The sequence below is a fragment of the Leptosomus discolor genome, chromosome 2, assembly GCF_034619465.1.
Source record: "Leptosomus discolor isolate bLepDis1 chromosome 2, bLepDis1.hap2, whole genome shotgun sequence".
NCBI lineage: Eukaryota > Metazoa > Chordata > Aves > Leptosomiformes > Leptosomidae > Leptosomus > Leptosomus discolor.
In genome coordinates, this window is record NC_141392.1 from 110,416,792 (window position 1) to 110,430,600 (window position 13,809).

Consider the following 13,809-nt stretch of genomic DNA (forward strand, 5'->3'; position numbering starts at 1 on the left):
CAGAAGCTGCCCTGCACTGGACTGTAATTAACATTTACCCAGGCATTTTTTTGGTTCTTCCCCTCTCCTGACTCGGTATCAACAAGGTGAGAAATGTCACTGACAGGTCCCTGCACCCTGAGGCCAGCTCTCCCACAAGCAACTGGAAGGCTTTCGCACGTCTGGCCACCCGAAGCTGACTCCTGCCAACACCCGTTCTGCAGCGAAGTCACCGCGCTCTGCAGGGATTGCTCTGCAGCGTCGCCCCCTGAGCCTCGTGCTGCGCTGACGCCCCTTGGCTGGGAACGAGCGCTCTGCGGTGGAAGGTGCCGAGGGGACCCCGTGCGCCGGCGCCCGACGCGGTGCTCCGCAGAGAGCAGCGGCTTCCTGCCCCGGGAGCTGCGGCGGCTGCAGGAGCTGCTTTGTCAGCGAGGTCAAGGCACAGCTCTTACAGGGAGGAGGAATCGGACCCCGCCAAGCTGCGGGGCCTGACGGATCGAACACAGCCTTGATCAAGAAAAGTTTCCCCTCAGATTGATTCGTCCACCTGCAGCGCGAGGCACGGGGCTCCTGGTCTCTCTACTACCCCTTCTTTGATAAATGCTCTGCAGACCCCTCGGGGGCAGATGTTGTAATGCACACTGGCCAGCTTGCTGCCCGTTCGCATTCAGACAGCTACTTACGCTGGGGCAAAACAGGGACTTCGTGTTCTCCTCGTACTGCTTGTCCAATTTCTTGTCCTATTGGAAAACAAACAAAAGCAAACCAAAACACACACAGACAAACAAAGAAAGTTAAGCTTCCCAATGCCAAGGTCCCTGTCCCTGTTTCCCTGCAGGGACCCAGCAGTGCATGGGGCTCTTTCCCCTTCCCCTGCCTCCCATGCCTTCCCACCCATCCTGGGAGTGGGCTGCGGGCGCAGCAACCCTCTGCTTTAACCCCGCGCTGCTGTCAGCGTCAGGCCACATGCCCACGCTCCCAGCTGCCGTGAGCTCTCTCTCTTTGCCCATCCACCCAAGCTCAACCAAGGCCACTTCCCGCTCTGGGCCTCCCCACAAAATGTGGGTGTCATTTCTTAGCAGGACTTCAGAAAACTTTGACTAATGGAAGTTACCAAAATTATACATGGGTAGATTTTGGGAGGCAGAGGAGACAATCTGCCTAGGAAAGAACGGGAAGGGCTCCAGGGAACAGTCATGGGAGCACTGGGTCTGCCAGAGCTGAGCAGAGCTTAGCAGGAGTTTCACCTATTGAAGGAGCAGCAAGTCTTACAGGATTTGCCCCTGGGGTTTGCTAAAAGCTTCCCATCACCTTCTCCCACAGACATCTGCCATTTCATACACGAAGGGTGTTCTCTTACAGCTCAATCCAACAGAGCAGTCACCTCAAAGACAGCTTACTCACCACGCAGTGCACAAGGATGCTGAGAGGAATCCAAAAAAGTAAGGAGAAGACAAGCACAGAGCCCACTATATTATCCGCTAGGAACTTCCCTGTGAAATCAGTTCAAGTCTGTCAGTTACCACCAAACACCATTTCACGGACGTACACGTACATCCCCAGTCTGCAGCCGCTGCTCATGCAAGCCAAGCCACAGCATTGCTCAGAGAAGCACAGGCTGCAGGACTAGGCAAAGATAAAAGAAATTGTACAATTTCAGAAAATTTTATCCAATACATTAACAATAATGGGGTTTTTTCCTCTGTTCTTCTCCCATGAGAAATGCCGACAGGCTGTCACATTTGGTAGGAGTTGACTGGGAACAGGCTATGCCGAGTTAGCCAGGGGCAGCCCTTCAACTACACAAGGCGCCGGTCTGTTACCAAATTCTGATTTTACAGACATGGGGAACCACCTGCCTCCACAAACAAAATATTTGAACATCAAAAGATACACAAACTGCCTCAACCTGAGCAGGCTAAATACTTTTCACAATTACCCAAGAAAATTTCTTGACCCTAGAACTCAAGACTGAAAGCCCCAAACCCAGACGATTCCCCTGTGCAGTTACCCAGTCACGACAAAGCCCCGGCTTGTTAACGGGCGTTGTGTGGTCCCAGTAACGCAGGGTGAGACACTGGGGGTCACACCGGGGGCCACCTGCTTGGACTGCACCGTGGGGATCGAGACCACAGAGGCCCACGCGCAGCTGCTGGGCAGTGACTCAGAACAGGCACAGCCTGAGGCGTGTGACCTTGGTGGTTTTCTTAAACCAGAGCGAGATGAAGTTTTCCTTCTGTCTGTTATTTCCTTTTCTCTAATTGACCTACTTCTTGGTATTCAGACAAGAAGCTATCGTCCCCTTTACGAGCCTGGAAGATGCCTAGAAAATAACAGAGTGGAAAAACGCAGAACAATCCCCCACCCTTGCAGCTTTAAAAGGGAAGATCAGTACTGTCAAACTTTGGGCAAAAATACACGTGTTGGAAGCACAGCTACTAGCTACCCTTGCATACAGGGGAATGGCTGTTCCCTCCGAGGCTTTAGAGGTTCCTGTCATGAACTAAAACAAACCCCAAAGGATATGGTTACGTGTCTTACCAAAAGTATTGATGCTGAGCTGGTCTATGAAATCCCAAAACCGTTCAATGACATCCTGTACTTGCTTCTCGCATTTGCCCTGCAAAAGTAAACACTTACTTACAAAATAATCTTATTCTACATAAGCCTTAATACTGCCTTCTTGGGGAGGGAAGAAGATACAAAGACAGGAACGAAATGAAAACTCCACACGCAGCAGCACCTGACTCATATTCTGAACAGGCACATACACTCAGGCCCAGTAGCAGCAGTCCGTTTTTATTGCCTTTATTTTTGGCAAAACAGTTTCAATTGCATTGCTGTCCGAAACAGATGAAGTTTTAATGTTTGAAATGTGCAAAAACTGCCCCACCCTCAGCCCATGTTAGGGGACGTAAACCTGAAGTTTCTGAGAGGTTTAAGCACCGGAAGCCTCGGGTCCCATTACCCACCCAGAAGGCTGCAGCTCTCAGGAGCGCAGGGTTACAGACCCCCAGGTCTGGCCGCGCTGGGTGAACGCAGCGGATCATCGGGCTTTCAGTGCTGCCAGCGGAAGGGCTGGGGCACCCCCTCCCAAATGCGCTTCCGCCAGCCCCCAGTTTCACTTCGACCCTTGGGGTCTGCAGGCGACGCGACTGACTGCACAGCTGTACCACAGAAGCGGTCACCGAGCGCCAGCAACCCACCAGTCTCCCTGCCGTGGGATTGCTGCCCCCTTCAGCTGCTGCCAGCTAGATTTTCACGGGATTGCTCCCTGACCTGCATTATTTCAGTCAAAACGAACTGGGCTAACAGGACCAACTGAACCAGCAAGCGCTGCAAACCCAGCTGAGCTTACGGCAGCGCTCCCTCACCTCCTCTGCACAAACCACCAGCTGGCTGAGAAGCGGGGAGCGGCAGAAGGGGGCAATAAGCAAGGGCAGAGGCGACAGCTTCCACCTGGCACAGGTCTCTGCAGAGCTAACTTCCACCTGCAGCCTCAGACACCTGTCCTAGGTTACAGAGTAAGATGTGCCCAAAAAAGTATTCTATTACCATCTTCAGGCGCTGTTGAGACCAGGTGGGGCGGTGCTCCCTGCCTCCCCCCTCTGGACTATCTCCTGTTACTGGGCACAACAACGCCTTATCGCCTGACCCATCGATAACTCGCTCCTGGGCTATCTCCTGTTCATGGCCCATCAAGGAACTGCCTCACGACTCCCCATCCCATGGTGAGATGCTCCGCCCGGGGGGAAGGAGCCAAGCAGTCCATGCCAAATAAAAACGGAGATTTTGAACACCCTAGCAGCCTTCTTCCACTGGATTCCCAGAGGAGTTTTTCCCCCCACTGGAGTTCCAGAGGACAAGAGCTACCTACCTACCACTGGACCTTCGGAGGAAGACCAGACTCTTTTACCTGATCGCTGCTTCCACAGAACTACACCCATCGCTTCAGGAGGACTGCAGCCAGCATCTTATCGGACTGCTACTGCCACCCTAACAGGGTGTCAGGTTGTATTCCTGACTCTGTCAGTGTAAACCAGTGGGTTGTTGTTTTTTGGGGTTTTTTTTGGTTTGTTTTTTTTTTTCTTTCTGCCTTGTGTTTTTTATATATATATATAAATAAAGAACTGTTATTCCTATTCCCCATATCTTTGCCTGAAGGCCCCTTAATTTCAAAATTATAATAATTTGGAGGGAAGGGGGTTGCATTTTCCATTTCAAGGGAGGCTCCTGCCTTCCTCCACAGACACCTGTCTTTCAAACCAAGACAACACCCTCGAATATTTACCCCGTGGAGCGGTACTTACACAGCACCACCCTGCTCAGCAGCACGCCAAGCTTTGGCTTCTCTTTACCAGCCCAGCCCTCCTCACAGAGGGCTCTCCAACACGCCGCCCCAGCAGCGGAACGTGCAGCGCTCCAGCGTCGGAGAACACTTACGTTCGTATCGCAGAAGCCCACGGTGCAGGGCTTGCCCTTGCGCAGGAACAGGAACTGGTCGTTAGCATCCACGTACGGTACGCACCTATCCTGCTCGTCCCGGCAGCACACCTTGCAGGAATTGTCCGTTTCTGTCACGAAACAACAGACTGGTGCTCAGACGTGCCAGGAGTCACCCACAGCCCCTAACGCCACACGTCCCCGGCTGATCGTGTTCCTGCGGGAAGGCAGGACTGGGGGAGTCACCCAGTTTCAGGCACTCTATGACCACACCTGAAACACAGGTATCAGGGGACCCAGCGGGACCAAGCTCTCCAAGCTGATACCCCAACACTGCAGGAACCAACAGGCCAGAGAAGAGGTTCCGAACACATCCGAAAGGCAGATTTAAGTATTTTTGGGGCTCTTTGGGTCCTCTAGGCACTGTTCTCCTTGGGCTGTGCCCTGCATCTCAAACAGGGCTCACTGCACTTCCTTGTGCCACCCCTGTGAAGCTTTCCCCCTGCTCCCAGCTGCTTTACCAGAGGTAAGAGACGATCTGGAGAGCAAGTGAGCAGTGAAACTTCTTGACAGAAGTATCTGACAGGCAGGTTTGCAGTAGCAGGGGACTGGACTCAGGGATCCTCCAAGAACTTTTAACCTCTTTGAAACCTTTCTTTAACCAGTTCTTGGAGGCCACTACTCCTCTGCCAGATGTCTGGTCCAGAGGTTGGCTGGGATCTCCTTACAAGCCCTCCTGTCCACCTGTGGTAGAGCAGGTAGAATGTAGGAGGGCACCCCCTCCTTTAACTGGGGTGCCAGACCATAAGTCTCATCTTAATGTCTTCAACCCAGACCACCAGAAGACAGGAGCACATTCACATTCCTCTTCTAAACAGAAGACACTAGCCCTGAAAAAACCTGACTGTTTAGACTTTTTCACAAACCACAAACTCAGCCCTCCAACTGGCAAGCCCACAGCGAAGCCAGCACTCGCCGAGGAGCAGAGACGGAGCACGCGTTTCAGCTCAGCCCCGTCACCCACCATTGCACGCACACGACCGCAGGTTCTTCTCCCTCTCGCAGAAAGGGACGCACTCCCCATCCTTGCACTTCCCCATGTCCACGCAGACTGTGTCGTCAGGAGCATTCCCTGGAGGCGGGCACTCGCTGCTGTTCCCTACAGACAGGGGGTGACAGGGTGGGAGGACTGTGTTAGAGTAAAGGGCAGAGTACCTAAGTGTGCAGAAATAAGAAGGACAATAAAGGAAACCCAGACTCATCCCAGGGGGAATCCCAACAGCCTGTTCTTGGCTTTCATCCGCAGGCTGCCTGCCAGATCCTCCAAAAGGCAGCAGAAGCTCTGGAGGCTTTCAACAACTCGGGCATTGTGGCACCCTGGCAACCAAGCAGTAGGTAGCAGACCCTGGAGGCGCCATCAGCAAAGCAGCAGCAGCTCTGACTTGACTCCTTGCCTCCAGGAAAGATTATGAGGAGGAAGTAAACAAGTGGGAAAATGAAGCACAGTTGCAGTAATTCCACCCTTTCTATGGTAAGATTCAGCTCATTCTTGTCCCCTCCCAGTGACACACTCTGTTTTGATTTTTCTTCTTTTAAGGGAAAGAAACAAAGAAGAAAAGAAGGAAAAAAAAAAAAAAAAAATCAACATTTTTCATGTTCTTCTGGGCAGAAAATCTCCAAGTGACTCCTGAACTACAATGAAATTCATTATAGGGCAATTCTGTGACGCTTAACTGGTCTCTAAAATTACATGTACCGGATGACTCAAGGGCACTAGTTTGAAAGCGGCTCGAACAGGACGCTGAGCTTGAAGCGCTGGGCTAGCTGACCTACAGGGGACACAACCATGTCCTACCGGTGCAAAAAGACTCTCCTTTACAAGTGGCATTTATGGCTTCTTGGCATTTCTTCTGGGCACTTTCAAACTGGCAGCCTTTACAGCAGGGACTGTTCCGATCGCTGTGGAAAGAGCAAAAGGAAAGGAAGAAACATTAAGCATTTTTTTTTTTTTTTTTTTTTTTTTAAAAAGCAGCACGAGCATGACAAAGCCAGGGCAAAACGATGTTTAGGAACAAACCAAAAAGCTACTTCTTGGAGACTGACTTGCCGATTCACAACCCTTGCCCTCTCCACCCCCTCCCACGACCACCTTTCTACAGACCGACTCACTCTTCATTCACCGAAGGTAAAAGCACGTAGAAAGTCCAACCTGTTGACAGACAACACAGGGATCCCCGTATTTATTCGAGGCACCTGGATCCTCTTGTCACTTGCTGTGTAAGTTCGAACAAGATCTTCCACCATTCTCTTCCCCACGCATTTTCCCCCGCTTGCCCTGAAGGTTTACTGCCCTCGGGTCTGCGCTCCCCTTATTCTCTCTGCTGTGCACCCAACGCAAGGCAGCCCTTAGCACAGAGCCCTGAACATCGAGGGAATCTCTGGCTAACCAGGGGCCGTACGAGCTGTTATGTGGTGCGAAGCTGAACTCTAAAAAACTGCACCGCAACAGGGCTGTGAGCACCCCAAAGAGCACGAACCGCAAGAGGACTCGTTCAGCGCAGTCGCTGTGTGGTCTGCTCAAACACCTTTTGCAGCAGTCTTGAAAACCCCAGTACGTGATCCCATTTAAAGCCACCTCGCAAGACAGGCAAAAATTGTGTTTGCACAGGAAATTTTTCATACTGATTTTTGAATGCCTGGTTTTGCTCTTAAATATAACCACCACCACCACCACCTTCAAGCACTCCAGGTGCCTGATTTTAACCTCCTGCAGTTTTACTCAGGCACCTGAAGACACCGCAAAGCTCTAAGTGCTCAAGCTGATCTCAACTCCCGCAGCAGACGAGGCATGTATGGAGAAAAAGAGCATCTCAAATAATCTGGGCAAGGGCAGGAATCGCCGAATGTGAATTTGATCAGAGATAAAAAATCCAGTTCCCTGCCCTCCAAGTGTAGCTCTTGGCACCTCTCAGAAGAAGTAAGAGAATGCTATAAAAATTACCGCACGCAAACAGCACATGCACACCACAGCCCTTCCCAAAATCCTTTACTGTCTTCAGCTCAGCTGTTTAGCCCTAAAGCCAGGAAGCAGGTCTGTGACACTGCAGGCAGCTCGAGGAGCTTTCAGCCCAGCCCATCGTTCCCTCCCGCGTTAGGCGAGGTCGCAGCCGGCCCGCCCTTACCTGCACTTGGCACCATCCTTCAGCCTACAGTCTGCAGAGCAGCAGGGATCGGCCTGTTGGTGCAGGAGGCCAGGGTCACACTCCTCCCCTTCGTCCACCCTGGAGTTCCCACACACTTTGTTGTTGCGCTCTTTGAAGCACTCCTGGGCCTTGATCTCTATGGTCCTATGGATGGATTTTTTGCTGCAGCTTGAGAACATCTAGAGTCACGAGGGGAAAGAGCAGCACTGAGGAGCGTACCTTTCCATCAGCAAGTGGTATCTAAGACAGCCTCAGCCTCCTTATGCCTCCGAACTCTGGTGCCTCAGAAAGCAGTCATTCCCTCTATACTGCCAGTCTGACTCCTCGGAAAAATTTCAGGATGGGAAAGTAACGGCCGGGTCCCTGAAGGACACTGCTGCGTTACAACGCAGGGACATGCACGCAGCCTGGCTCTCCGTGGCTCCAGGAGCACTAGCAACCGTCCCCAGGAAAGGCTGCGAAGCTGGAGCAGCAGGGAGAGACGGCGCTGCCTCGGGGCTGGGCACAGGCTGCAGACTAACCCTTCCCTCGCCAGGCTGGGCGGCTCATCGGCAGAAGAGGCACAAAGGGCCAGCTGCCGGGACCGGCGAGCACCACGGCTGTGGCGTCGGGCAGCCTGTCTCCATCGCTATTTGGTCCTGAGGGTCTTGTGTTTGACTCTTGCTGATGACTCGCTTTTAGTAGCACGTTGGCTACAGCTAATTACAAACAGCTAATTAAAAAAGCACTTGGACATGCTAGGAACTCCAGTGAAAGTCAGAATCCAAAGGTGATCTCACCTTGCAGAGGATACAATGGCATGCAAGAGTGTTTTCTTCTTATGGCTAATCCATTACATTTTCAAGCTACAAGAATCATTAACCAAACAGACTTTCCACGCAAAGGGTCACTGACCATAGCAGAAACTTGTAGATGGAAGCAAAACTATGCAACTGTACCTTGTTGTTCTCATGATCTCCGCTGACAGCAATTGGATACATCACGTATTTCCCCCCCTGGTCTTCAGTTGGGGCACATTCCGGCAGACTATCAGGATCATGCTCTGCTCCAAAGTTATGTCCGAGTTCATGCGTCGTAACCAGGTCAGCCTCCTTTTTTGAACATGAAAAAATCAACGTTGAAAAAAATTAGTCCAAGCAGGACAGGACAGAAGGTCCCAGCTTCTTCCAGGCCACCAGCAATTCTAAGATACACTGAGATGGGAAGAGATTTCCCTATGAACGCCTTTTTTTTTTTTTTTCCTGAAGTGGGGAACTGCAGGCAAGTAAAATTATGGTTCATTTCCAAAGGCAAGTTCCAGGATCCGGTTTGAATACTACACCATTGTTAGAGGCAAAACGCTGTCCTAGAATACCTAGTCAGTCTTGGTTTCAATGCAATGCAGATAGTTAATATATGAAGATTTGCTTTTAAATAGCTGGAAGGCATAAAAAAGGTGAAACAAAACCCAATCCAAACAAACAGCAGCTACCACGATTAGTCAATCTCTTGTTTAACATATCTTGCCATTAGAATTATTTCTTCTAAACGGATGATGACATTAGGAGCGCTGAACAAGCGTGTGTATTGCACGATTACTAGGAAAGACACCTACAAACGTGGCCCAGCAGGGATGGATTTCCAACCCCATTTATGCAAGACGGGACTCCCTCTGCTGAGGATCCCAAACCGGCTCTGCCTCGCCACGCGCCTCCTGGCAGGGCCTCAGCCAGCAGATGGTGTCAGGGCCACAAGGTGACAACCACAGCCGAAACTCGCACAGAAAGAAAAGTCAGCCCCAAGGAACCGAGCAGGATGCGAGAGCGTGCGCGCAAGGAGCTCATCGTCACTTCTGCCGCCGCGCAGGCGGGGGAAGGACCACGCAGGGCAGCGAGCAGCCCCAGCACCCAGCGCAGGTAACAGCTGTGCGAGAGCCAGGCAGGAGAGCTGCCCAGAGGTCACCCCGGTACTTCACCCTGTTTCATCTGGGGATAGTTATTTTAAGCAGATTTTTTTTGTCTTTCAAAACCCAAGTCGACACCGTGCGACACACTCGCTGTGAAACCAACCCCTAATGCTCCTGCTGCCTCGTCCCAAGCTTTGTGACCGCCACGGGCAAGACAGCAAACCCAACTCCTCGGTGATCCAAGGCAGAACTCCACTTGGAGACTGAACAACAAATGCAAATAGCATGGCAACGGCTAGAGCTCTTTATCAACACCCCTCTAACACAAAGCTTCACTGTCTTTTTCCAGCTTCTTGACGGCTTCTGTGCCAAGATTTAGCCCACACGTCAATTACAAATTCCCTTTATAATCAGGATACAGAAAAGCACAGCTGAGAAGTCAGCAGAACTCAGCAGAAGAGAAATAAGCCCAACTGCAAAGATTTGGTAGATGCAAACACAGGCAAAGCTCCTATTCAGGCTTTTATGTATTTACTATCTCATCAAGCATGAAAAATAAGAAATTCCAAACAGCATCAATTTATATTAGGGTTAGTATTAGCCCTAACAAGCCCTGTCTGTTATACTGTTCTCTGCTCTACTTGTTCAGGACACACACAAAAAAATCAGGTAGAGGAATTTCATTAAAAGCCCCAAACTAAACCTCCTACTTTTCCTGCACTATTTTCACTGCTTTACCTTGCAAAAGCAGACCAAGTGTACACAATCACCATCTGCATGTTGCAGGTGTATGTAACCGTAAACACTTCAGTTTTTTCTTATTTGAGTCAGCAGGCTAATTTTATTCTTACTGTAAGTCTACTTGCTGTGTAACACCGCTTGTTCTGTTTGAGGGCTTGTTTGTTGGGTTTTGTTGCCTTTTTTCTTTTTTTTTTTTAAAGTAAAATACATTTAAATTTCTCTTTAGATATCAAAATCCTGTTTACATCTGGACAAGTATGGCTCATATTAGACACAAGCTATATGTTTCCTCATTACTGTTCCCCAGCGAATTCAATCTCCAATTCCATTCAGTCCTGACTCCCCTTGTCAGCAAGCACAAAACCAATGATTTTGGTTCTGTGGCCTACATCCTCGTCCCCAGGGATGTGACTCAATCGGAAAGCCAGCACCGTGTTTCTGAGCGAGCACGGAGGCTTGCCACAATCCCAGAGCACACCTCACCAAACACGTACGTACACCGGAGGCTCACGCTCTGCAGAGGACGATACTCTCCTACCTTCGTGAGGATGGTCTTCCCATAGTTCTTGGTGCTGGTTAAGCCACTGTTCAGGTAGATGTCCTTCTTTGCAATTTGACTATAATAAGCTATAGAAGCAAGAAACAAACAAATAAAAATTGAGAAACATTCTTCTTGGGTTTCAGGGTTTTTAAGGGGTGAGAGGGATCCTTGTTGGGGGAAACGAACAGCTTTGTTGTTCTCACAGGCTCACCACGGAGACCCTGCCTCTTGCCAGTTCTCGCAGCGGGAAAACTTTCAAGCACAGAAGAGCTCATGCATTGCAGTAAAGGCAAAAAACTCCCAAACAGATCTCCAAGATAACAGCATCTGCCCTTCCAGAACCACTGCAAGACGCACCCGCACAAAGCAGCCTTGGTCTAGCCAGGCTGCAGTGGCTTTCAGACAGCTTGTTCATGCCAGATAACTCAGTGCCTTTTATCCTTCCTTCCCTTCCTTTCCCAGCTCCAGCCAAGAAAACAGCGAACCATTCTATCTAAAAAGCAACCACTACAGTCTATGCAAATAACACGGCATACTCCATGAAAGTTAGAAAAGAGGATTAAATACAAGTAACAAAACCAGGCTTTCAACCCACAATTAGGAGGAAAGAAAAGGAAGCCTTGCCTTTAGGACAAATGCCACCATGGCTGTTAGGTCTGGGAGAGCCAACGTAAGCCAATCCAAGTGTTCCCATGTCAAAATCTTGGTATGTGAAGAGATGAGCAAGGCACACGTGAGCTGCTTTCTCAGCGATATCAAAGCTAAATTGCTTTACAGGAAAAAAGAAAAATCAAATCTTTGTAAGACACTTTACAGTGCATATTAGAAGTCTACAGATAACAACATTTATCTTAAGAGCCAGACAGGCACCTTCTGATCTGGTTAAGTCAGAAAAAAGTATCTGTTTAGCTGTCCTACAAGCTGTGGAAAATGAAATGAATACCCAAGTACACTGTACCCATCCGCTTACATAACTTGTCTGTTCACTTCCCCTTTACACAGAGAGGGGAAAACCAAGCACAGTAATCGGATGAAGGTCACAAGGCAGCAGTGTCAGGGCCAGACACATCAGGACTGCCTTTCTGACTCAGGCCACACGTTAGTAACTCTAACTGGCGTGTGCTGCAGCGTTATGCAACGGAGCCCTTTACCACGGGCTACAGGGCACATCAGCTGGTTTGACGCTGCGTAACCTCTGCAGGTCAGGCAAAGGGAGCAGAGGAGTTTCATCTGGTACTACAGAGCAGCTGTATGAATGAGTAATTCTCTGTAAGGGGCACAATTTTTCAAGGGGTACAACCTACCTCTAGCAGCATTTTCACATCCCAGGCATCTTTCTTATCATCTGGGTAACTTTTTGCCATATTGTAATGCTTTTCTCCAGGTTTTACAAGATTTGGCTCATTGTGGATGATAATCTACGTTTCAAAAAGGGCAACAACAATGCAGAGGAATTTTGGTCAATTTTATAGCTACAGAAAAGCTTTCAATGTAATCTTAAATGTCTCAATAGATCTGCAAGGGGAAAAATTCAGACTCAGCATGCATCCAATGTTAACTTTTCAGCCTCTGCTAACTAAGAAGCACCAACTACATCGTAAGTAACTACACCAGCCATTTTATAGAGCAACATCAACAGTTTTCAGTGTAACGTTCTGCTTTGAGACGCATGTTAGTCTCTCAAAAAAACCCACCCAACTACATCCAGGATTTACATCTCGTATAAACAACCCAAATATATTCTGGCTGTAGCTAACCAAAGCATATTTTAAAGGGCTGCTACTATCACAGTAACCTAGAATTAGTGCATCATGTTCTTTCCCCCTCCCTGCCCAATTAACTCTGCTTCCTTGTTCCTGCAGACCTTGTCCCAGCAAAGGGGCAGCTACCTTGTCCCATGACTCCCCGTGTTCCACATCACAACTCTTGCAGCACTCTGAGCCAATGGATTCTTCGTCTTTTTAATGCCTTTTTCCAGATTTCTGTGCACTAACTTTTAGGAGCCAACATGTAAATTGTAGTCACCACGTCCCCCATGTCCACCCTACACCAGCCTCTACACAATCATGATGTCTAAGGGGAGTCATTACAGCTCTTCAAGCAGGATTCGTGCTTTCCACCTGTGTTTGAGGCCCACTCAGCTTTGTAAGGTAAGCACTAGCCATGGACATAAATGTTAAATACATGCGTAACAGTATGTCTGACAGAAACAAGAATGCTCATATTCAGGGAAAAAAATCTGAATCGAACCTTTGAAAAAGAAAAAACCACCTTTGAATCGAACATGGAAAGATTCTCCCTGAAAAATCCTATCTCAAAAGCTGCGAGGAACTGCAAACAGGCATGCTGTGTCATTAATGCTGCCACTGGCAAGATGCTATTTCAGAGGGCTCCTGGCTGCAGTTAATAATGTAGGATTTCATTATTTTAGTTCTAATGCAGAGAAAATAAATTACAACCCTGATATCCAAAACATGATGTTCTCCTTTACATTAGAAACCCTTTGCACAGTTCAGGGAATACCTGCTCTATCTGTATGCCGTACCCATTGAAGGCTCCGTTGTCCCAGGAAGTATTTCGGTAGATGTCGTCTACTCTGTCTATCAATTCAATCTATGCAGAAAAGAAAAACAAGTTATGTAGTTCCGAGCTTTTATGTAATAAAGTTCAAGGCACCCAGAGAAGCTGCAACAGACTTACCTAGAAACACTCACTTCAAATTAAAATTGAACCTCATATAACATAACGAACATACTCACTGGTCCAGAAACAACAGCACTTGGATCCAGAGAGTATTATCAAATACCCCTGAAAATTTTCCATCATAAAAAAGCAAGTGCAATCTTTCCCATTTACCACTTTTGTTTGTGTAGTGGAAGAGTGAGAATATCAAGAACAAGTCATCCTGGGAAACACTTTGTTCATATACTAGTTTTCCAGGTTTCTTTGAGGGGAAGGGCAGAGGAGGGAGTTGTTTTTCCTGCTTTGTTTTAGCACGATACTTAACTAGTCTAACT

General features: G+C 48.9%; 1 protein-coding gene across 1 annotated transcript in view; it reads right to left on the reverse strand.

Moving 5' to 3' along the window:
• The window catches only part of ADAM17 (ADAM metallopeptidase domain 17), a 36,662-nt gene that overhangs the window by 3,038 nt on the left and 19,815 nt on the right, over positions 1-13,809 (reverse strand). The window contains exons 7-18 of the mRNA XM_086460331.1: positions 13,316-13,405; positions 12,097-12,210; positions 11,417-11,561; positions 10,790-10,878; positions 8,564-8,716; positions 7,605-7,804; positions 6,278-6,381; positions 5,447-5,581; positions 4,423-4,553; positions 2,521-2,599; positions 1,384-1,472; positions 663-719 (exon numbers count right to left, since the gene is read on the reverse strand). Of these exons, the coding sequence (XP_086316457.1) occupies positions 663-719; positions 1,384-1,472; positions 2,521-2,599; positions 4,423-4,553; positions 5,447-5,581; positions 6,278-6,381; positions 7,605-7,804; positions 8,564-8,716; positions 10,790-10,878; positions 11,417-11,561; positions 12,097-12,210; positions 13,316-13,405 (1,386 nt within the window). The remainder of the gene's footprint in view (positions 1-662; positions 720-1,383; positions 1,473-2,520; positions 2,600-4,422; positions 4,554-5,446; positions 5,582-6,277; positions 6,382-7,604; positions 7,805-8,563; positions 8,717-10,789; positions 10,879-11,416; positions 11,562-12,096; positions 12,211-13,315; positions 13,406-13,809) is intronic.